The sequence below is a fragment of the Ixodes scapularis genome, unplaced genomic scaffold, assembly GCF_016920785.2.
Source record: "Ixodes scapularis isolate PalLabHiFi unplaced genomic scaffold, ASM1692078v2 PGA_scaffold3__209_contigs__length_174095766, whole genome shotgun sequence".
NCBI lineage: Eukaryota > Metazoa > Arthropoda > Arachnida > Ixodida > Ixodidae > Ixodes > Ixodes scapularis.
The window spans coordinates 9,162,719-9,187,556 of NW_024609868.1; the positions used below are offsets into that span (position 1 = coordinate 9,162,719).

General features: G+C 39.5%; 1 protein-coding gene across 1 annotated transcript; it reads right to left on the bottom strand.

Moving 5' to 3' along the window:
• Positions 1-14,551: 14,551 nt before the first annotated feature.
• LOC8039290 (pancreatic lipase-related protein 2) lies at positions 14,552-23,556 on the bottom strand. The gene is made up of 6 exons (XM_002413285.5): positions 23,539-23,556; positions 23,111-23,193; positions 22,049-22,205; positions 20,845-21,091; positions 19,101-19,295; positions 14,552-14,868 (listed from the first exon to the last, which is right to left on the bottom strand). The coding sequence occupies exons 1-6, from the start codon at positions 23,554-23,556 to the stop codon at positions 14,552-14,554; spliced, it is 1,017 nt and encodes a 338-aa protein (XP_002413330.5).
• Positions 23,557-24,838: the final 1,282 nt, after the last annotated feature.

Sequence of the window (24,838 nt, forward strand, 5' to 3'; positions counted from 1 at the left end):
CTCAGAGAAATTTCAGGTCAGTGGTTCACACTGACTGTGTGAGAAGTTTAGTGCGGAACCGTCACCTGCGTAGTGTGCTTACAACTCGCACATTATGTGCTTGTAGCATCACTTTTACTTCGTATTAAGGGTTATGAGTATACATTTTGAATACCACTAAGCATTTAAGAGCGGCCTTACATTTATTTATTAGGAACACCAGAAGAAACTGAAGATGTAAAGCTAGTAATACTTGTACGTTCGAATGTTATAGCATGTGGAAAGAATACTGGATCCCTTCTCGAAAGAATTGACATCACTTTGATTTATGCAACATTTGCAGCTTTTAGTATTAATATATGCATTTATTTAATCTTTATTGCAGTTTATGTGTGTGCAGAACATCGCGATACGAAGTCATTACACAGTTATTCGTTTGAACGTGCCGAGTTTCTGATGTAGGCTGCTGCTACATCAGAAACTAAATGTTTTTAGGTCCACCATGGTGGATCGAAAAAAATTAACACGACTAAAATATACGTTAGGTTTTTTATGTAAATCTTTACACGCAGCCAAGCTAAGATGGAACTAATTTGTTGATGTGTTTCGAATGCATCATAGCAAGAATGTTAGAATAAAGTAAGTTATAGAGAAAAAAGACCGCTATAATGTTAAATGATGTGTTATATATTTTTTAATTTGCAGGAACTAGATTACTTAAATACCAAGAGTGGTTTGTTTTCTTAACCATACATCGTTTCTCCAGTCATACTGCGTAATTGTGTTTATAATTTCAATTCAAATGTTTTGTGAAAATTTGTTTTCTAGGTTAAACACCCACGACCACGTAAAATGCCTCGAGAAGTGTGATTTAAAAATAAATAAATAGGGTAATCTATATGGTGTGCGTATGTGGCAATTATATAAACTTGAGATTTATTTACCGATGAGTTTCTCAGGCCACGGGCTTGGTCCGATCCGTTATTGTTTCTGGCTGACGTTTGCTAAAGCGAAAAACAATTTTAATTTTTTAAAGACTAATTTGTTTTTGCTTTTCTGAATAGCGAGGTATGGGCAATTGTGAACTATTAATTGAGGGATTTCTGGGATATAAATAACGATTGGATTTAGTGAGAAACTATGTCACGAGAAGTGTTTCTTGACAACTTAGTTAATATGCAGTTTCGATTAGACTTTGTACGTCCCTTTTCTGCTACTAGGGGTGTTCAATAGGCATTCTTTGCTGGGTTGTAAATTTATTATACAACAAAGAAATTGGAAGACATTTCATTAAAATGAAACTATTAAATTTTCTCTTTCCCATGAGCGCTTACGTTTTGATGCAATCCTCATCCGCGGTGATCCTCTTCCGCTACCGCTGCATTAGTCCCTGCAGGCCGTCACGGAAGAATAGCGGAGGCTATTGAAGACACCAACGGCGCACTGCATTGGTGACCGCTTTCTCGGACGCAAAGTGCGTGCCCTCCAGATATTCTCTAATCTCGGGAAACAGCCAGATGTCTGGAGGCATGAGGTCGGTGCTGTAGGGTACGTGAGGCAAAACACCTCGGAAGTGCAGCTTCCAGCTTGGCCTTGGTCTCGTCAACAGCCACCCTCATTCGTCTACGACGGCATGCAGAAAGTAGTGCTCCGGCGGCCGAAGTACATCTCCGCGGGTGGGAATGTATTGAAAAGTAATCAGTTCCTGGGAAAAGGGAGATTTCAAACTTTTATTTGAATGTAACATCCTTCAATTCTATCACTGAATAAATAATTTTCAGCCTAGAAAGCAAAGCATATTGAACACGCCTCGTACGTGAATGAGCTAGTAAAATGTCTGTGAGGGCATTTATAAGCTGTTGGACTTAGCATATATGACTGAAGTGGCAATGTTTATGCAGCAAATGCTCTCATTATAAATCAAGGCTCACCATCATGTTACCGAAGCTCTTGCCTCGCGACGAGAACTTTCCGATTAGTTTTCATTGCTTTTCAAATATTGCTTGAAAATTAAAATTTATTTTGTTTGACAATTTGGAAGTTGCACATAAAGATTTGATGAAAATATACAATATTTTTGACTTAGCCTAGCTAAACCAAAATAGTTATGTTGAAGGTATTCTTTTTTTTATTTATTTTATAATTAAACAAATTTTACATTTTACTCAGATTTGAATATTAAACAGAGTTTTCTAGTATTAAACATTACATATAGAACATTTTCTAATAAAATCATAACTATCTCTAATAAAATTTTTTTTTCGTTTGTTGTTGCTTTTTTTGTTTTTTTTTGGCTTTTGCGGTATTGCGGTATGGCGCAACTTTAACGCGTAACTTTAACTTTAATGCTATTTTATGTAGAGAATAAATAAAACAGCGCTAAAACAACAGAGGAACAAATGGAAGACTTGTCTGTGTTTGTTTTTATACTGTTTTATTTATTGCTGTTATGCACCAAGGTATCCCACTGCGCACCTTGCTACATTGCATTTTATGCAACTTAGAAAGCCTAATATGACAATATGACAATTAGTTAATGATATAGAAACGTAACCCATATACAGTATTGTTAATAACCTGCCTAAAACCCTCTAAAACCCCCCAACGACGTAGTATTGTTTTTTGGTGAGCTCTGAAAAAAAATAACCAATATGCATTTCAGCAACACCTAATTATTAAGATATAATCGCTGACCCTTGTTGTCTGATCGCTCGAGTTTTGGCTAATATTAGCTTTCGCGCCTATATAAAAAATCTGCTAACATTTACATCCCATTATGTAAAATGTAGCCAATCTAAGGTAATGATGGCTGTTAAGTAACGAAGGATTTTGTTAGAAATAAGTAAGATTTGTTTTAGAAAAGTCTATTTTTCTACAGTTGTGTCGGCATTGTAGAAGCTGTTGAATTGGTCTTTGTCATTTTAAATTGCGAGTTACTCAACCTGTTCCGTTATTTCAAATCGTTTCGATATGGGTTTTTATATCCTAATCCCTTTTGAAAAATCTCATTTGTATGAGAAATGTTTTGTGTCCAATTAACACATCTGAATCATACAAGATATATAAGAGCATATAAGAACTATGTGAGAACTACATAAGGTACATAAGAGCATATAAAAACCAGATGAGAACCATATAAAACTATATAAGAACACATAAAAACCATATAAGGAACTTGTAAAAAGTTTCTTATAAGTTTCTCATATACGATACGATACGATACGATACGAACTTTATTTTTCATATGGTTCTTATATGTTCTTATGTATCTTATGCAGTTCTCTATAGTTTTTATACGGTTCTTATATGTTCTTATATATCTTGTATGATCCATATGTGTTTATTGGACACAAGAAATTTCTCATACAAGTGGCTTTTTCACTAGGGACACTATTTTTGTGTAATTCAGTTTATTTTCGTTTACTATTTTCTTCATTTTTGCACTTTTCCTGCTTATAGTTCACATATTCGTTTTTCTCCCACTTCCCCCCTATAATGTTTCTGCGCTTGACCAACTTCATAAAAATGAAGTTGGTCAACCCTCACCACGTTTCTTCAAAAATATATTGCAAAAACGCATATTTGCTCTCCTACCGTTGATGCAGTTTGGTTTCGTAATTGGCTTGTAGGGTTGTCGTTCCTACCGTATGTGGGCTGAAGAGTAACAGAAATGTGCAGTTTTAATATTGGAATCCTAAACATTTTATAAAATCAATTATTATATTGTTTTAGCGTAGCAGTAAACACGTGTTACATAAAAAAAAGAAACGGAGAGGAATTCGACCGATGATGTTAATTATATCGAAGTATATTCTAATATAGGAACTAGTTGATTGTTGCTTATATGAGGCCATTATTGAAAGAATAGAAGCGTCTTCAATCCTATTTTTTAATTTTTGTAATAATTTCTTGTGCAAATTTTGTTTAAATCAAAAATTTATACCACAATAAACAATTCTAGGCAACTTACCCTTGAGTTGGAATGACCTCGAGATTGGCTTGGTGAGTTGTCATTTCTGGTTGATGACTGTGACTAAAATACATATACATTTTGTAGATAATAACCACAGATGCTTATAACTCGTTCTACCACCTATGGCGTTTCAAAGCTTCAGACCTAAAACAACTAAAGCAATACATGTTCTAATTATTATAAATTTGATTGCTCATTTTATGAGTTTACTACGCTATAATTTGAATTAAGCTGGAATACATTTATTTTTCCGGGAAATATATTGGTTTGCATGTTTATTTCCTCTGCTCTACTCGCCTTTCTTATTCGCGAAAGATTCTGAGATCAGGTCTCGTCCTCTTTCTTATGTAGAAATTGGTAATTATGTAATCGTTTATTCATAGAAAAATTACACTTCGCAGGGAGCTGACTAAAACGACTGCGGGTTTTAATGTAAGCGCCGTTACTCCAGATAGATTCATTAAAGTGACCACTCACGTACCCTCGATCCTGTCTCGGCTCCTGATTGGCCTGATGGGATGATTCCTCTTCCTGGCGATTGCTAAAATTTAAATTAAAAATGTGCTTAAGTTTATTAAATGGTGAGCGTAGCATTCCACGTCAACAACGTTGTGTCAAGACAAAAGAGCGGCAGGTTGAAGGCACGCGAGACCGTAAAAAATAAAAACCCAAAAGGTTTTTGTTTGGTTGTTATTGTTCTAGGAGTCCTTACTAAGCGAAAATTAATGCCCATCGGTAAGGTTGTGTATGGTTACATGTCTTCCCTCTCTAAGCCGAGTTACGCTTGCGTAGCCTTCTGAAAGCAGCATTATGAATTTATACCTTACTTTCTATTGTTCTCCACAGTGCATATAGGTTGTTAATAATATTTCTCAGACACTTTTGAAGTTATCTAAGTTTTCGTAACAGCAGGCACTCCCTGTTTAATTCTTTAAGCATAATAAAAGCTCATAATTAACGATCAATAAAATCAAGAATTGTTTTAATTCAACGTTTAAGCATACGTTATAACATCTGGTTGAAGAGGTCGACAATTGTTAGACCATTAAGTAAGGGTCACCCCAATGTTTTCAGGGGTTGTCGTATCCGAGGTACACTTTAAGAGATCGCATGCGTCCACGTTCTCGCAGCGCACATAAAATAGCCCATCGCTGCCATCTAATGTCAGGGGTGAAAATAAATTTGGACTAAAAAAAAAAAAAAAAAAACAGTCTGCGCTATGACACTGATCATGACGTTTCACTTGCTTAGGTCCTGCTCAGTTTCACAATACAGGCAGTTTTCTGGCCTTAAATTTTTTTTTTCAGCCACGTCCTTCGCCCAGATTGCTCCTTCGATTCTTTGCATCTTCAACAGGTAAAAATAGAAAAGAAACAGAGCGGAGAATATATACATATATATATTTTCTTATTGCCAGGTATGTAAAGACAAAAGCTATAAATCGTAGGGCACGTTTTGTTGTTTTATTTTAATCAGACACCATTAAACCATCATCAGTAGGAGTCGGTATTTATGGTCTTTATGAGGAGTCGGCATTTAATACTTCTTCCTGGCCTTGGCGAAGTACCTGGGAGATATTTAACATAGACTGCGGCGATTGTGTGCTTTGCTAGAAAGTTGACGCACTGGATCTTAGAGTTTTCTCTAAACGTTATACTGAAACAGCCTAATGTTGGAGTCGTTATTGTTTACGTATTTTTATACCAATTAACCCGCAGGCTATGATTCTCTAAGGACTTATGTAAAATGCGATAATATTCGGTATATTTTTCTCGTTAGGATGATAAAATATGCGTGTTCAATTGGTGATTGGTACTGCTTATATGAAAAGCATAATACCAGGGATGACTAATGATTATACGGGAAACGATTACATAACATCAGCGGAATGTAGCCTTTCATCTGTTGGGCATAAATTTGACATATCCGAAAATATAAAAAATATTTCAACAATGAATGTTACACGCATATAACTTTATTTCATTTTGGTTTTCGTGCAAACTACATACGACGTTTTGCATGATTTTGAGATGCATGGATTTATATGCGAGTGTTTTTTTCTACAAAAATGTAACGGATATTTGAAATTTTTACCTTTTATTGAAGATCGACCATTCACTTAAGCTACATAGAAATATGCTTAGCGCAGTTTAGCCCAAAAGTAGAGATGGCTATATGACAGCGTCAAAAATTACTCTAATACTCTCCATTAAGCAGTATATTACCACGTGCAGCCACCAGCTAAAGTTACAACGATTTGGACGGAAAGTTTCCTTTCACTAAAGAAGCTTTTATATGAATAACATTTCACTGTTTGCTGATAAAAAAAAACAAACTTAATATAGCGCAGCATTGATTAACACTACATACCCATATGCATGATTTAAATGATGGCTTCTAGAACAAGTAATGCGAGCTTTTCAGTTTTTGCGTAAAAGGCAGTCTGGAAAAGCTAAAACAAAAATTCACGGTAATCAAAACAAATTTTCTTGAACAACCCTACAATAAGACATGGCTTCTTTTTTCGTGTGCTTTTGCAGAATAGCAAACCTATAGATTCAGTTGCACTAAAAGGTATAGTATTTACTCGTTGCCTTGGAAATATCCTTCGCTCGCGTCCAGTTTCTTGAGCAATGAAATACAGTAAGAAAATCTCCCAAAGCAACCGATGCGACCTCCAGTTTCGCCGTTAAGCCATTCGCCGGAGTAAATAAGGTTATCGCCATCGAGGTTAAGTACTTGCAATGTCTGACATTGCGGAAAAAATGGGTCGCGATTTAACCAGAATATTTCTAGATAAGAGGATCACATGTAGGAGTAAAGAAGAAATAAGCTATCTTTAATAATTACTTACTGCTTCCTTTCCACCGGATGCTGCGAGACCAGGAGGATCGTCCCATGAACCGTCGTTCCTTTCTATTGTATACTGAAAGGTGTCAAAAACAAAAATGAGGTGACGCCATTTTTAATATATGCCGTATGAAATCAATAATGATTCATTATTGGCGTTTAGTGAAGTAGATGTCAAAAGTAACATGAACTCTTTCCTAATTCTTGGATTGAAAAGGATGAGTTTGTCAGAATATGCGGGCTTACCCTCAAACCTTGAAATAGGACATGATACTCTAATTTGAAAATTAGATATATTCAGTTAATTAGCGCGCGATTGAATTAGTTAAATGCATTTCCAGTGACTACTTTTTATTGAGAAGAACGCGAAATATGATTAATAGCATCCCAAATCCACAAGCAATAGCGATAAATCTGTTACCTTTAATTCTGAAGCGCCACGGGATATCCTCATGGGTCTAAAATGTATGGCCGCAGATATCTGCTGGTTAAAAAAAACACAATTGGTATGCTAAAAAAGTGTATCACAAAAAACCTCCAAAATGGAGAGGTAATGATAGGGAGTCCATGCCTTGGGAATGCCATACGATATCAAATACAAAATAAAAAAACTTAGGAACGATATGGAAGTCAATTCGAGTAGAAATTTATTTGAGCTAGTAATGCTTGGTATAGCGCTTGAAATAAATATATATTTTGATACTCACCTTAGGTTCCAACTTATGAAACTCATCGGAAGCAGTGCTTCCCATCTCCAGAAGTTCCGTAACAGCTACCACGAGCAGAACTGTTTATCAAAAATAAAGTCGTCTTTGCAATAGTCTTTTTTTTAACAACACCATTGTTAAATAATTTATTTTGAATGCCATGTTGAGATCACACGTAGTACCGCACATTTTACCGCTGGTTTCTACAATTTACGTATATGTTATTCTAAATTAGTGTTTTCATAATATATCTAACAAAAAGCGTTAGACTTTCCGAATTTTGTGATTTAAATTGAAAATAAAATTTCATGCTTGAAAACGACGTTTATGTGTAAAATATCGAAGCTAACCTCGAGCCAATTATCCAGTTCCTTAAAAAGGCGTCAGTTCGTGCGTTTTGCCCAGTCTTGGGTAAGTTACTTTTAAAAAGTAATTCTTTACAGTTACAGTTACTTGCAGAAAAAAGTAGCGAAGTTACCGTTACAGTTACCGCAACAAAAGAGTAACTCGTTACAGTTACAGTTACTTTTAAAAAGTAACGACGTTACTTTTCAGTGACTTTTTTATAGCACAAAAAATAGAAAAAAAATAGAAAACGCCTCTCACCAAGTTTGATTGCATAAAATTAAACAGTACGCTTTTTACCTCATATTGTAAGTTAGCAGAAGTTGCTGCTCGAAATTTGTGTTTGAAAATTTCCACGCCAGAGTAGTGGCGCAAATCAAAATACGAAACATGCGCAGTGCGGAGTACTGGCGCTAATCAAAATACGAAACATGCGCAGTGCCCTCCGCGTGTATAGTTGTTTCACGGTTGATTCACCCGATTAAAAAGACACTAAGATGTAAGTGTTCAGTCACAAAGTAAAAGCGCGTGATTAAGGATAACTAGATTTTTTTTTCATGAAATTTACACGTGGCTAAATTCGGGTCGTGACTCGCGAGAAAGAACTCATTCACAACTTTGTGCGAGGTCAAACTTGACACTCGAAATGTCAGAATAGACGATTTGGAAAGTGCAAGGGAATGGCTAAATCGCACTCGTTTTGTGACATATTATTCATAAAACACTGGTAAGTAACGACGAAAGTAACGTCGTTACTTTCATCGTTACCTCAGAAAAAATGTAACAGAACTACAGTTACAAATTACATTTTAAAGAAGTAACTCGTTACAGTTAGAAGTTACCAAAAAGTAACGAAATTACAGTGACGCGTTACTAGTAATGCGTTACTACCCAAGACTGGTTTTGTCTTGCCATTTCCGACGCATCCACAATGTTCGAATTATATTTTTTCGTCCTAAAGGAAATTATCGTTTTATAGCATCAAGTGGCAGCTGTGTTCGTAAACATCATGTTTTATATAGAAAGCGAAAACGGTCAAGGCGAAAGTCTACAAGGACAGTGTTCCATAAGACAAATTGACGGGTTACAGGAGGATCCAAAACATCTTGCGACATCAATGCCCCGTATCCGTAAGCGAGGTGCAGGCATCGATTTAACTCATAAGATGCGTGTCACGAGTTACGCCGCTGTCACGCGACTTGGCACATCTGCTTCCTTGGCAGAATTTTAAGAAGGTTGCTTAAAAATACCTTTTTGAATCAGAATTTTCTATCCGCAGTTCACTTTAATTTTTATTTGTTTCTCTGAGCCTAGAGGTGTGCAAATACTAAATGATACGCCGGTTGTTAATTCATCAGTTGTTTGCGTAAATCATCGCGCAACATGAAATAAAAATATAGATACTCACTCAACGGGACTGAAAGTCCCATCTTGATCAGTGCTTGCGAAGGCACGACACTCTGGGAGAATGTAGAAATTGAGCAGAATGTACTAACACTTCGGTGCGATTTCTATCGGGTTGTATTACATAAAACGTATTTTAATTTTTCTCAGCAAGAAGGTATAAATGTCTTCTACTACACATTGTTTCGTATATATCAAAATACAATAGACGCTTGCGTATCTTCTTCGCAATCATAACAATCTTTTTGGTGACATTACCTCTGACATCAATGTCGGCCTAAGCGATACAAAGTAAATGTAAACTCTCTGCTTGATGGAGAGGAACGTTTTGAAATACGCGTGACTGTGCCATGTCAACAAAGGACAAGTGAAATTTCGAGTTTTTATAAATCGTGTTTTTTATAATTTCCAACTTTAGTAATTAAGTTACAGAGAATGCAAACTAAAGTTCCACACTAATAATTGTAAATAAGATAAATAAATAAATGGATAATCAGAATTAATGAACATATTAAGTAAAACTGCTTCAATCGTGTGAAGAAAACAAAAAAAGTCTGCTAAAAACCACAAGAAACAACTCTTTGTATCCGGATTGTTTAAAATCTTTGCAGCGGTATCGCGGAACGTAATTAAACTATACAAACATCCTCGGTTATTTTTTCATTAAACAAATGTTCGCTCACTCCACCTTCTGGTTCAAGTTTAGTCGACTTTATAAAGGATTGGAAACTGTAGGTCGAGAAGCCATTTTAGTATTCCGTCATAGCTTGATCACACGTCGTATCCAGACACTGACAGCTTAAAAACGTGGAGAGTTCCGTGTCCCGAACACCTTATCAACCCTCCGCAGCCAACGAAATTGCTGATTAGCTGATGAGAACACCAAAGGGCTAATCACTAAGCGAAAGGGTTGAGTATATTAGGCGACGCACTGCATTTTTAAGCTCTCGGTGTCTGGCGAATTTAAACGGTCACACCAGTTTGCTTTCGCTTATTGTTGAACCGCTTTACGATACACCGGGAGGATGTTCTACTTGCTCAAGCTGACTTCTGGGTGCGGCTGCGAAACTGTAAAAGGCATCCATCCAACAGGCGAAAAAACTCATGAAATGAGCACACTCCTATACTGTTCCAAAATGTTAACTGAAGGTACCTGAAAACACAATACAGATAGAGTAAAAACGTACTTGACTTTAGGACGCAAATATCGTCGAAGGATTTTCCTACCTGGGCAAGCAGGTCAGTCGTCCGGCTCCGAAACGATGACTGCGGAGACAAAATTTATTCCGACCGGGTTGCGTCTCTGCCGATAACGACCTTGCTCTTCCGTTTCCCCAGCCGCCAAGGGCATTCACAGCTCCCGGCAGTTTATCGAACGTACTTTTCCTTTCGCGCTATATCTTTACTACCACAAGGAAAAACGGGTTCTTGATACGAAACTCTAAAAAGAAAGCTGGTATCGCTTTTGGCCTGCCTTGGGGTGTCTCGATGTCGAATCACCTAACGTGGGTCTCTATAGGATGCTTGTCACGACGACGAATTACATGGTCTCATCGTTTATATTTCCGCCATTCCTTTAGATGACATCATGCCTGTTTTGGGGGCCTGTTGCGGCCTACGTCTGGACTTTTATTTCTCACGGAGCCCAAGGACAGAAGCACTAACAAATGTCCAAGCCATTTAGAGATTCTTGAAAGTTAGAGTTCAAAAGTAGTTTGTGTTATTTTCGTTCTTAGTATAGCGGCGCAGCTGGATGTAAGTGTCACGACTGTTTTTACATCGCTCCAGGCACTGAAGCGTCAAACGGCAAATATTGGCAGATGTTTTTACGCTAAGCCTTACGGCGCTCCGTGGTTTACGTTGGCCCGTATCTCCATGGCTTTGTGCCCGCGAGGTGCCTTACTATATAGAATCTAAGAAATCCAGCGTGTCTACTTTTTTCTACAGAGGACCTGCGGAGAGCCAACCACTGAAGTCTGTGGAGAGAGCTCCGAGAATGATGAAGCTACCTAAAAGTAGAAATATCGCTGTGACAGTGATCATAACGCTTACTGTTCATGTTTTCATTACCGTTACAATTTAGTATCTTGCCAGGGTTTCACTCGGTGGAGGAGGAGTCTCTTAAGGTATGACGTTATGGCCGAAACATTGCTTAGATCTGTTTTGTTGATCAAATATTTGGAATGTCACCAAAAACTAAACTTTTAACTAATGTGCATCAATTTTTTTAATTAGAAAAAATATTTTGAGACATCCAAACCCCCCCCCCCCAAAAAAAAAAAAAAAATCCGCCGATGCATGTAAAAACGCGGAAATTCAGCAGTATAAAAAGTCACCAGACGAAACGTGGAAGAGCTTTGTTTTAAACCAACCTCCCCCCCCCCCCCCCCCCGGGGGTGTGAATCATGCTGAACAAAATGCACCAACAATTCACGCAGGATAAGCGAGTGTTAAGGGTCGTCACAAGAGAGCGAGCGCGCTTACCCCTTTGTTGCACACTTCAAAAGCATCCAGGAAAATCATAAAAGTTTGCGTTTCTGCAACTATTGATATTGAGTTGAGATCCAGGATTTTTGTCTTAGCTTCGAGAAATGTAGTTTAATAATTACAGAATGTCCACTACAGTGGACGGTATGCACTGGGGGCAAAAGATTCCTTTCGCCCCATGAGAACAACCTTTGCCTTTTTTTTAACTCGACGTTTTTTTCTTGGTGGTGGAGCCTGGGGTCCCGTGGCGATCCTCTTCATAACTGTCGTCACTTTGGCTGGAATCTTCCCAGCTATCATCACACCTGCCTTGATCGTCCTCTATGGCATAATCGATGTCATCATCCTCGCTCTCTAAAAGATCATCATCACTTCCTGACGGCAGTCCGTCTTTAAGTAGGACACTGATTTCTGAGTCAGATAGTGGAATATCCAATAAAGCATCGATGTCTGCTTCTCTCAAAGGTGATTTGGTAGCAGATCATTTATCTCTAAAACGAAGCATAACAAAATATAGTATTTTGTTTCTTGGAATATGTAGAATTATGGCGCATTATTCATTACAACAGAAAATTGGACCATTCCAGTATATTTACAGCGCTGCTGACCAAATACAATTTATGCATAGCTCATGAACCCGTGATGCGGCTGTTCATGGTGTCCACCAGAGTGGACAAGCTACAAATCGATCCCTTACTGAACAATGAAGACTTATTAGACCACTCATGTTTATAAAAATTACAACTCAAGACTTACTCGAAGGCATGAAAACGTTTAACAGAAGAGTAATACGTTTTTGCAACAGTTTACGACGCTTTTGCGAGGATGCACGTGCTTTACCTGGAATTTGTGGAAGCTGCCATCATGGATTCTGAATATGTCAACAGCAGTTGAATTATGGCGCCATCCATGAGTCGCAATCGAAAACACATATGTCCACTGAAGTGAACACCATGCGTATGGGTATTATATGGCCTGGCAATTTGTTTAAAAAAGTGAATAACTATGTCTACTGTAGTGGCTACTATCAACAAAGGGTTACACAAATGGTGGAAGAGTGTACAGAGGGCAAAAAATAGGCACGGGCTTTGAAGGAAGAAATACGGAATAGCACAGTTAGAGCTGGAGTATGCGATCGCAGGAAACCCGAACTTCGCTTTACACTCCGTTCGGAGCATTGGCTCTGTAAGGGCTTGTTCAAAAGAGCCATTACATACAAGGATGCTCACGCCATCCACACCAGATTCATTTGTACAACATCACCTCGAAGCACCACAAAATGCAGTTGTTGTTACCACTGTTTTGCCAAAATAAAGCAGAAAGGGAAGATTTTCCTACATCTTGTAGACTCTGAAATGGGGAACAATAATAATAACAAAAAGAACGGACGAAGACAACAAACTCTCAAACGCAGCTGTAATTTATTGATTTGAGCACACCACTAAATAGACTCCCAAACACACGGAGAAAGAGAAAGGGAAAGACAGAACACAAACGCATAAACAAGACAATCAACGAGTTCGACGCAGGCCAGCATAAGCCACTCACCGGCTCCACACTTTTGGAAGGGGAACCGCCACCCGGACAACAACAACCCCAAGGTCCAACACACAAGGCGACCTCCAGACCGCTAAATCCTAAGCCCAATTTCCTACTTCCAAGCAACCGCTCCCCCTTTCCCTGCCTACAAGATGTCGATGCATGACTAGCTCGCTTGCACTCTATCACTGCTTAAAGTTCTTCTATCGCTTTGTTTCGGTGCCAGCACGAATTTTATTCATCAGCTTGAAATTTGCTGAGTATAGGGACACAGGTGTAAACAAACAAATTCCTCTTCTGTCTCTCTGAAAGTCCGAGCCTTAACAAAGAGACCTACACGAGATTCCTCTTGGTTTATTTATTTATCTTATTTTAAACGTACTGCCAGCCGTGTGGCCAAAGCGGGTCAGGTCGTATGTACAAAGTAAAAGCAATTTCAGGTATTAAATTTATTATCGAGAAAAGAAGACAGATTTTACACCATTCGGGAATAAACAGTTCTATTTGTCGATACACTCAACAAGAAAGCTCGGCCTTGCTTTCAACCTTGACGCATAATTAATTTCTTGGGTCTTCTTTGGCTGTATTATCACAGTTTGTACGCGCAACATATATGTGAATATCAATGAAGTAATGATCATGGATTAAGTTAAAATAATTTTATCTGAATGAACAACATCATGGTACTTACGGGAAGAAGGTTTGCATCGGTCTTCAGTATGAAGACAGATTCTGCGGATTGATAGCGATGGAAAATAAATCGAGAACCTTTACTTCGTATGTTCTCTTTTTCGTAAAGGCATTGTTGTCTGAACTGTACTCTTAAACTCTGCCTGCATATGAAATTTGTGGTGATCTCGATTGTCATGCTATACTCTGGATTGACACTTCTTTAATAATAAAACCCATTTTCATTATTTTAGTATGCGTTACGCACGGAATGAAAGCGTTTTTATAACTAACATATCAAAAGTTACGCTAGAAATATCGCACCCATGTGAAAGCTGTTTATTTCATTCACCCGCTTAGCCATTTCTAACAAGGGTCACGATCTTATCCGGTTTCCAGAGTTTCCTCGCAAGATTAACGTGAGACGTGTCTGGACTCCATAACGTGCTAAAACCATCCATCCCGCGTGCCGTCAGGTTCGTGGAAATGCGCCATGTATGCTTTACGCTGCTGTTTCTTATTCAAACTTAGCGACACTAATAGCTTTCATAGCGCCAATTCTGGATTGCCTGTCTCTACAGTATACATTCTCAAAAGTTTAGGTAAAGTCAATCAAATTACGATGAACATTCACCATAGGAAAACGATTCGTTGTGTTCACACGAAGCTTTGCTCCTCTATACTGATTATTCTTGCAGTAAGGTGATTTATTGTTGGTTGCGAGATATTGAACTCCTCGTCCAGCAGCGTGAGGGCTAAAATATCCCATTTCCCCGGAAGCTCCAGATCCCACGCAGTTTTTTTCATGTATGTACAATGATGTCTCGTCACAGGGTTTCGACTTGAAGTGGCACTGCTTGTTCGTGATGGATTCCATGAAGTAGTAAACCGATCGGTCGTGGTCACAAATAATATCTGCAATGCAAAAATTAAAATAGTCAAATTAAAGAAATAATACCAGAAATATTAGTTCTACTTTTGAATATTCTGTTTTTGATTCTTCTAGGTCATAAACAGTTTTCTTTTAATGGGAACAAGATACCTTAAGCTCAGAGTTTAGACGTGAGCTATGATTGTAAAGACCTTTCTCTCAAGGGCGCCGCCATCTTGAATTGTCGTCACTTCCAGTATGGTCGAAAACATAGCTTTGTCTTCGTCACGCGCAACCGTCACACATTCTCGTTTTGCCGCCCATCTGTTTTTTTTTTCTTTTTTTAATATTTACAGGTTGAAACTTTAATTTTTTTGTCGCCCATACCAGATACGCGTATTAAGTGGCTGGGGACTAGAGTACAAGAAAAATGTCTATTCGCTATTACAATCAACGGGACTATTACGGTTATTGATTATGATGGGCAAAATGTATGATATTTCTGAAGTGCTAATAGGATCCTAAGCAATCATCATTTTGGGTCTAGTAATAAAAGGCACGCTCCAATCAGTATTATACAACAGCGAATTATTTTTTTTTCTTCAATTCTTTCGGGGGCATATAACCATGTTTGGCGTTGTTTCGCGGAAATAAAATGTTTTTTGTTTTTGTTTTTTACTGAGGGGCGAATGCTCAGGATTTTGGGGAATAATAACTATTAGTCATACAAACAATATGTTCAGGGTGTCCCCCAAACGATTTACAGAGTTTTTGCACTGCAAATACAAACTCTGCATTACCAAACGCTCATTCTTTGCCCAGATGTAGCGCTAGCTGCCCAATCCAAATGACAGAGTTTCATAGCTAACCGTTCTTATTCAAAAGTGATTTTCGCTAATTATCAAAGGGGAAATGGCGCCCGACGGAGCTCTCGAATTCATGGAGCCGAATGACGCAAGTTATCCGAAACGAGCAAAAACAGGCCCCATTCTCTCATTGAACTTTTAGAAAATCACATAACTAGGGTTCTGTGTCATCGGATAAATCCCAAAAAAACGTCGAAAACCTCTTACCGGTAAAATTTTCGTCAATTCGAATTGATCCGAATAACTAAAAATTTTGAGGTCACGATGGCAAAATAAAGCCACCCGAGACACCACCCTTTACTAATAATTCGCCTGAGAGCACAGAATGAGTGGTCCTGAGGAGAGGCCACTTCAGGTTTCTTCGATATATGAAACTTTGAACAAAATGGAGTTCACCGCTTATCTCGTCGAGGTTCGTTCAGAGCAAAGGGTCATTGCAATTTTTTGGGAATAAAAAAAAAATAAAAAAATCCCGCAAACCTTGAATTTCCAGTGAAAAATAAACTCCGAAAAACACTTTTCGAATTTAGCAAAAAATAAACTCCGAAAACACGGACTCCTACTTATATCTTGGTTGACAAAACGGTTACTTTAAAAACTTCGGCATCCGATTCGAACCGCTAGCGCTACATTTGGGCGCAGATTGCATAGTTTATTTTTGCGCCGAAGAAAATACTCTACACGTAAATGCCAGAAATGACACGCTGTACATGACGCGGTACAACTATTCACGTTATGTGTTTACCAAGTTAAGGTCTTTTTTTTAGGCAGACATGAGTAATATGCATTTAACTTACTTTATAACCGAAGCATCGGTATTTATTTATTTGAGAAAAAACGTGCACGAACCCAAACCTGGCGTCGCCCCAATTCATGCTGTAATTGCGTCTATGTCTAGAAGGAATTGATTAGATTGAAGAGCTGAGAAAACTGGCACCTTAGAAAAAGCAAGGCGTGGCTCATTATGCTGATTAAAGCTTCTTGCTTTGTGATTCGTTCTTCGGCGTTCTCTTTGGCTGATTCCGCGTTCTCACTGGGAGAGGAGCGATAATGAAATTCCGAAGACTCACCCGACCCTGCGTTGCCGTCAGCGACTAGAGCCGCTCTTACTGTTGAATACACTAGTTAAATTCAACCGTTCCAAATACTCCCCCCTGTGATCCTGAAGATGTGTTGGACGAACAAGTGTAAAACCAGCAGGCCAGCTGATAAATAATTTCTGTACTTCACCCGAAACAAACCTTTGCATCGCTTATCACCCGGGCGAAAAATGCTTAGTCACTGAGCTGTGGACGCGTGCGCGGCGTCCGATATACCGCACAGCAGATCAACAGCGCATGCTCAGAATGCGCTCCACAGCTCAACAGACAACACTCTAAGAAATGCCTGCTCGTCTACTTACCCGCAAAACACCCAAAGAGCCAATCATTGCGATCTAGGATATCAGCTGAGAGAATGATGAGGCGGAACATTCGTTTAGACCTAAAAATGAAGTCTGCCTTGTGGCATCACGCAATGCAAAGCGTCATGATTGCATTGCGTAGTGCCACAGCGCAGACGTAATTTTAAGGTCTAAACAAATGTTCCGCCTCATCATTCGCACAGCTGATTTTCTAAATCGCAATGATTGACTCTGAGTGTTTTGCGGGTAAGTAGACGAGCAGGCATTTCTTAGATTGAAAGATGGCAGCGCGCAGAAGACGATTTTTTCAACGGATCGCCTCCATTTTGAGATGGTGCGTGCATGGGAGTGTTTCTAGTTTTTGTCTTGTGTTCGGTTGAAGCACGTATACTGATAAGTGTTCTTTTGTCATTTGAGCCATTTGTTGATTTATTGGTGGCACATTTTTTGAGCGTGCAGCAGAGCCACAAGTATGCACGTTACTCATAAAGTAACAAGAAAAACACCTAAACTTCGTTATCGACTACAGCGAATTATGCGAGGGCCGCTGGAGAAAATGGCGAGGAGGTCGTTTCCATCGTTCAGCACGCGACAAGAACATTTCTTTTATGCGCAACAGCGATTCTACGCGGCAACGCAAGAAATCTGGTGTTTTTCACCTCAGATTCCTTCCGTTCCCACGAAGAATCAATGTTACTTATAAAAGAAATGTTTTGGGCGATAAAAACCATCTAGACAGTGCGTAAGAGGAATACGGCGGAAGCATAAAAATAATTGCCGAGTACAACGTTTTTCCGCCGCCTCGTTTCACGCATTTAGACGAAGCTAGACTTCTGCTTTATTTCCGGAGCTCTAAACTTTGCGAGGTGAAAGGTGTTCAAAATCCAAAAACCTTTTGGAAGAGTAACAAGCTATTGTAAAACAACTAAGTATCGTCCTCCAGAAGGTCCTCAAGTAAGACTGAAGGGTGGTCCAAACAATCTAAACTTTTAGTCAAAGGTGTACTCACTGGACGGTTTTTTCTTGCGAAATTACAAAGCGTAGTTCTCTTTCTGTAAAAATAAGGCCAAGAAACTTTCCAGGGTCTACGCGTCGGGCAGCGACGCTGACGACAGGGGTTCAGTAGCGGGGTGTGTTTGGTGTTCGTATTGATAGATGGCGTCGGGAGCAGCGTTGGAAGGTGCAGCCGACCAGCGAAAAAAAGCAGACGACACGCAGACGAAATCCGTTGGCAGCAAAAGCGCTTTTTACTCTAAGTTTTGTTTTTATTGTCCGCATTTATTTTTCAACCGGAGGTACATTTCAAAAAGATCATCTTCATTTTAATAAACCGTGGTGGTCGCGAGCCGTCGCGATAAGAAGGTAGCGCCACCTGTCAATAAGAACTCCAAACACATCCGGCTACTGAACCCCTGTCGCCTTCGTCGCTGCCCGCCGTAGACCGTGGCAAGTTTCTTGGCCTTATTTTGTACAGAAACAGAACTACGCTTTGTAATGTTACAAGAAAAAACCGACCTGTGAAATGCACCTTTGACGAAAAGCTTAGATTACGGCAGGCGTCGATTTTTACGGTCCATTTTAGATCGAGCCTGGTGACTTGGACCACTTTATATATAGCCACCAAAAACGCTAAGTCACCACGTGTTGCGGCACACCCCGCATTTCAGATATTCGTGTCCATTCGTAGCTAAGGCAAATGACGTGTCAGTATGCATATTTTTTTGTGTTTTTTTTTAGTTCTAATCTCAAACGCGTAACGTACTACCTTAGAATTTCTTGATGGCTATAAATATACTTTTGTTTTCAAGTGAACTTCAGTTTCGAGTGCGCCTTATCTTGTCCCTCTTGCCTTGGTCCTTGTGGCATTTCGGCGCTGTTTTCCTTAGCCTTGTACCAACATGCCCAAATCACCAGCATGATGCGCTTCATAAGGACGCTTAAAAGTAAAGTGACGTTTTATTTCTCGAGGGACAAACGAGCAACGAGTAATATTTTACGGCAGTCTTACCCATAAGTGGGCAACCGGGCTGTCGCTCGCCGAAATTCGGGTAAAAGTCAACATGTCCAAAGGGTTTCGTCATGCCCACCCCACTGCGAATGTACCAGTGGCTTTCACTAGTGTGGATGACGTCAACAAACTGAGCATCTTGGCTGGATACGGAGACACCGGAGTCGCTAAATAGAGGTTCGGCTACGTCCAGAGCTGCATAAATCCACGAGGAGAAGGTTAATTGTTATGCCCACGTGTTACAGCATATTCTCGTTGATTCATTCACATATAGGTAGTGTGCAGTGCCCCAAACACAAAAAGCAAGGGAAGTTTAGAAAACAAAAATGTGTTTATGACAGCTTGTCATCATATAAGCGAAATCTAAAAGTAAATGAAAGAAAGTATATCGACTAAATCATCAGTACATAGGTTCCGTGTGTTCTGGGTTTATTTTTCTTCGAACAGGTGGGGATTTTTGTGTTTATCGTTTCCCCCGAAATTCAGTGTTTTACAGTGGCACTTTTGGCCGTCGGACCGAAAATCGGCGTTTGTCGGGCCTATGCTGAAGAAAATAGAACATATGGTCATGAAATTCTCCAACGTCGAGGGAGCCGGTCCGTAAGCCGAATACTAGAAAAATGTCCGAGTGCAGATGATAGAAGAATAGTGGATAATGCATAAATCCACTTTTAAGTGCATCATTAAAAAAATATGTTGAAAATATGTTGCTCATCAGCGCCAGAAATAAAGAATGAATAAATTACCAATACATTAATACTAGATTTTGCTCTTTTGACTGGCATCTAAGAAACAACAAGTCAGAGTTCTCTACTCGTTAATAAATATGGGCGATATTAGTCACGTTGACACCTGTAAATTGTCTGCTTTCTAATGATCCTATTTGCTCGTTGTGGTTTGACGAGATGGTGCAACGTTTTCTTTGTTTTCCGATAAAAAAACAGTGTTTGATTTTTTTATCCATAACGCACCGCCACGCAACAAGCTTGTTTCATTCCTTTTCTTTTTTTAAGTTTGAGCGTCTCTGAAGCACAATAAACCCAATAACCGCCGTTTTAAAACTAGAATTTGGGGAACAGCTTGCTTAGAAAGCATTTCACGCCTCCGTAAGAACAAAAAAAGATACGTTTTTGTGCTAATACCTCGGTTATGGTACGTCAGACATAACACACAACTATTTTCGCAGCAATGAGCCAAAATCTTGACACCAGCGAGGAGGAATGCCACTTCAGATACACCCGTGGTGGGGAAGTCACTCGGCGCTCGACGTTTTGTTATACTAACTCATTTGTGGCGTTTGAGTAGCAATTAAAACTGCTTCCCAATAATTATTTTTGTTTCGGTAATACTTAATTTAAAATGATTATTGTTCTGTGTAGCCGTTTCATATAACCAAAGAAAAGAGAGTGAGGGAAGCCATGAAACAGTTTAGGTTAAAAGCCCAATGTTTTTTAAAAGTAATTTTATGTGTTTTTTGGCAAATGTTTTTACCGTCCGAAGAACTTTATTTTGAGAAAAGTGTTGCAATGCACGGTGGAGATTGTCTTTAACACACTTCAACGTAGCAACCAACATTCTTACAAAACAATTCCGCGTTAAGCCTTCTATTTAACACCCCATTCCATCGTGATGTTTCACCGTGGACCGTTCGGTGACGCCCCATGACGATACGCCTGAGTTCCTTCTGGTGTTTATTTCTACTTCTTCTATGGCACCTCTATTCACTTTCACTAAAAATAAATACCTGATATTCGCCCAATGAGCATGCTTGTCTTCTCTTTGAAATGCCTTCCGAAGAATCCAGCAGCATGACCTCCCAGGCTGTGTCCGATGCAGTGGACCCTCGAAGCATTTAAGCCGTACGCCTTTAAGAGCCGCTGAGTAAGCAGCGAGAGTTGTCTACCGACGAGAGCCGAATTTCCAGCAGCGAACACGTAGTTTAGCGTCTTTGCTCCTCTACTCCAATCCACGATGATTACGTTGCAGTCCTCCTGTGATTGTATAAGTCGAATAAAGTTACAATCGGCATATTGCGTTTTACGCACGGGCCCACAATCAAAATGCTATACATAGTCAATAACGTTCCAGCTCAACCAAATGTGTTTTTTGTTCTTCAAATTTTTCATTACGCTGTCACGCATTACCGCAAGCTAATGTCATAAATCGAAGAGGACACAACGTGTTACGAGCAGTAAGGATTTAACCCATAAAAAAAGGAAAACCCCGTCAGGTAGCCAAGGACGCTTATGATATCGCTGCTGATATGCTGACCTATTTTGAGGCTTCAATAAGCGCTTGCATGCCCTGGTTTGTACAAGAGATATATTTTCTACAAATTTAATTGTATTGTTATTACCATTTTCTGCAGCGATATTTTATATTCCAATATTGAAAAAAAAAACGTGAATTTTTGTACAAGGTATTTTTTATCGCAAGTGTAGTAAGAACATAACATTGGGCGACTAACGAAAGGGAAAATACTTGCACTACCACAGCACAACAGCTCGGTGTCTTTACGTGCGAATCTGGCGGTTTTGTTTTAAATACAATTTTGTGCACGACCACAGTTCCCAGTTGTTGAAAACCTTCGTGCCGCAACTGATGTTCCAGATACGTTTGTTTGTCTTTCGGGTTTTCTTTTAAATGCATAGCATTTCTAGTGCCAGCCCTGGGAATTTCGTTTCCGTGGCGTCTAGCCTCCATGACGTCAGTTACACTGACGCTCTAAATGCATATTATTTATAGGTCTGCGATGTCACATCACAACGTAACGTCACGTGACGCGATGACATCAAGTGGCACTGTGACGTCATCGAGACTATACGCCATGGACAGAAAGTCCATTAAGGCTGGCTTAGAGTCTTTCAATGTCTTCTCTACCACTGCTTCATTGATTCGTGTAACTTGAAATATGCAAGCTACCCTGCATCTAGAAAAGTAGGACATACCTCTTGCAGCAACGCATCTTTCATATCATGGATCCAACTGCTGTTTGTGTTATCCCGCCATCCGTGCACAATTATTTTAAGCGGTCGTTTTATCCTCCAGTTGGGGATCTTTTCTTGTTTCGATGCAGAGGTATAGTCCAGAAACACGGGATCTTGCCTATTTGTTCGAGAAAAAAGCATGAGGCTCGTATTAACGGTGTCGGGGCTATCGGGGAAGGATGTCGGCAAAGTGAACCGATCCCTGCTGCTAAAGCACCCCACGTGCTCGTAGCAGATCATATCATCGACCTCGGTCTGAAAAAAATAAAATAAACACACGACTGAAGCGATACTTTCACATATCGTTTTCCACCCAAAAGCAGAGAGTTAATATTCAGACGAAATTTTTTGGTAGCATGAATATAAAATTAAATCTTTTGTACACCACATTGTCGCGATTAAAAAAATATATATATATCTCGCGAAAGCGGTTGATGTATTACATATAATATTTTTTACCCTTTTGCGGGTTCACGCCACCTGCCTCTTTGTCTTTCTTTTTCTTTGCCTTGCCCGTGTTTCACTTGGATAAACGACTTTGCTGGCTTTAGGGAAAATCACTCCATCATATGCGTTGCGTGACATCTGTTCCATGAAGAGCATTTTATTTTGCCTTACCAATTCATTTTAGATGCATTTCGCGTGTAACCACGAACGCTGCAATTTCTTTATATCGTTACCGACTTCACAGCTGACAATTAGCACCACACAAACCACAACATTCACACCGCGCTGAGCTCACTCATTTTGTTTGTCTTTGTTTTCTTCAATGTCTATTAAAGCATTGCACACAATTTTCCGCTATTATGTTCTTTTAATCAACTCAAAAAAAATTTAACCAACTCGCCCAAGCTGTAGTTTTGACAAGATTTATATTGTTATTTAGAAATAACAAAATTAATGAGTGAGAGAGTGTTGCAAATTGAATTTTTCATGAGTAAACCATATGATGTCTTTTTGCTATTAAGGACGCGTAGTGCTGGTAGACACTGATATATCCTGGTAAAGCTTTATTATATTTACCTGTGAAGGTGTTCCTTCTCCAAAATTGAAGAAAAGGCTTCCCAAAATGTCCAGAACCGATTGACTGAACCGCGATATCCTTCCTTTAAGGCTTCGTTTTTCAATTAATGTGGAATCTTCTAGCACCTGCACACAGTTTACACGTTTATATATTTCATCAAAAGCTGAACCATAAACACTGCATGAAGCGTTATTGTGATTTTTGAAGGTATTAAAAACTGACAAGCACTGTTGCTTAGTACTGTACACAGAAAATATATCTGGCTACACTCTGCACTACGATACATTCAAAAGCCGAATTGAATTGCTTTTTTTTGACCTCAACCTATCGGAGTAGGGGGTCTTCTCCAATGGTGATACACTTTCTTAAGTTTACGTTAAGGATCTGTTGTCCTAACCAAGATGAGAATTTAAGCACAATTTCGCACCTCCTTCTCATTCCACATATTATAAAAAAGTGACAATGACTGGTATTCAACGTGCACTGCGAGGTTCAATATATGCAGCAACTAATGAGAGAGCATGGCTAGAATTTTCTGCCTAAAGCCCGATGCTTCTTCGTGATGTAGGCTACTTTTTTTCCTCAGAAATAAGGATTAAGTTGTTTTTCCTTAAAGAAAACGTGAAATGATTACGGTATAAAAAGTGTCAACAATTATGAGCTGGATTATGTAATCAAAGCGTAATGTTCATTAAAGATTATCTGATGCATGCAGATGAACTCTCCATTATCTTAACACGTCACTATGAGTTCTAGTGCCTGGGTGTAACATGGCGAAAACAATTACGATGTACCTTCTTCCGAAGTTCCCCAATCAGATATTTAATAATTCAACGTAATATCGAGCATTTTTCTCAACTCCAACGCCTTGTAGAAAGTGGGGCGGTATAGCCAAGGTGACGGAAGTGACAGAGAGATGTTCTCCAGTCTTTCCCGTGCGCCCGCTCGCTGACGCTGGTCAGTGCGCTAAAATTAAATTATTTGGCTTCATATACGAAGCGGTCATGGCAGGAGCATATCGCAGGCGACGGAGATGTTGACGAGGTTTAAGAAAATGAGCATGTTGATTAAAACAAAAATGTTGCAAAGCGGAACGCAGAAGTTCCTATTTTAACGCACGGCTTTTTTTTTTTTGTTGTTAAGATTGCATGATGCATGTTCACGCCTACCAGAACCATCTGGTAGGAGCAGCACCATAGTGCTGCTGTTGCCATATGGTTCTGGCCGGTGTTAGAAACTCTGGGCCTTGCAAGGCCCAGAGTCCCTGACATCGTCTTCGCCGCCGTCCCCGCTCCTTTGTTTCTTCGTTTGTCCGCAAGAGGGCGAGCGGCGGGCTAGAGTTGCGAATACCCCTACACTAAGTCCGAGCGCGGCCGAGGCTACGATGCAATGTAGCGAATCACGCAGCGGCAAAAGTGAATTGTCATGGTGCTTGTTTTCTTTAGGCCTATCGCACTTCTGGCGCACTTTTAGCGCACTTTTGGAAAGGCTGATTAGCTCCATCGGATCGAAGCTTCGACTGGGGTCCGACTTAGTGTGAAATGGGGTATAGCTCATGCCCTTTACTTGAGTTTGGTGCCTTTAGTGGTGAGCAAATGTGCGAAGCAGAAAACTTGTTCATCTACTATTTATCAACAATCGCGTTCTCAAAGTAATTTCTCCTTGCAATTATTACGAAATATACGCATGAGAAATAGAGCCGTACCTCTAAATTCAACCCTGCATCA

Coding starts and splice junctions, on each gene's coding strand:
- LOC8039290 (XM_002413285.5), bottom strand. Junction 22,206..23,110: donor GAGAAGGAACACCTTCACAG/GTAAATATAATA, acceptor TCGAACAAATAG/GCAAGATCCCGTGTTTCTGG. Junction 19,296..20,844: donor GCTCATTGGGCGAATATCAG/GTATTTATTTTT, acceptor GGATTTATGCAG/CTCTGGACGTAGCCGAACCT.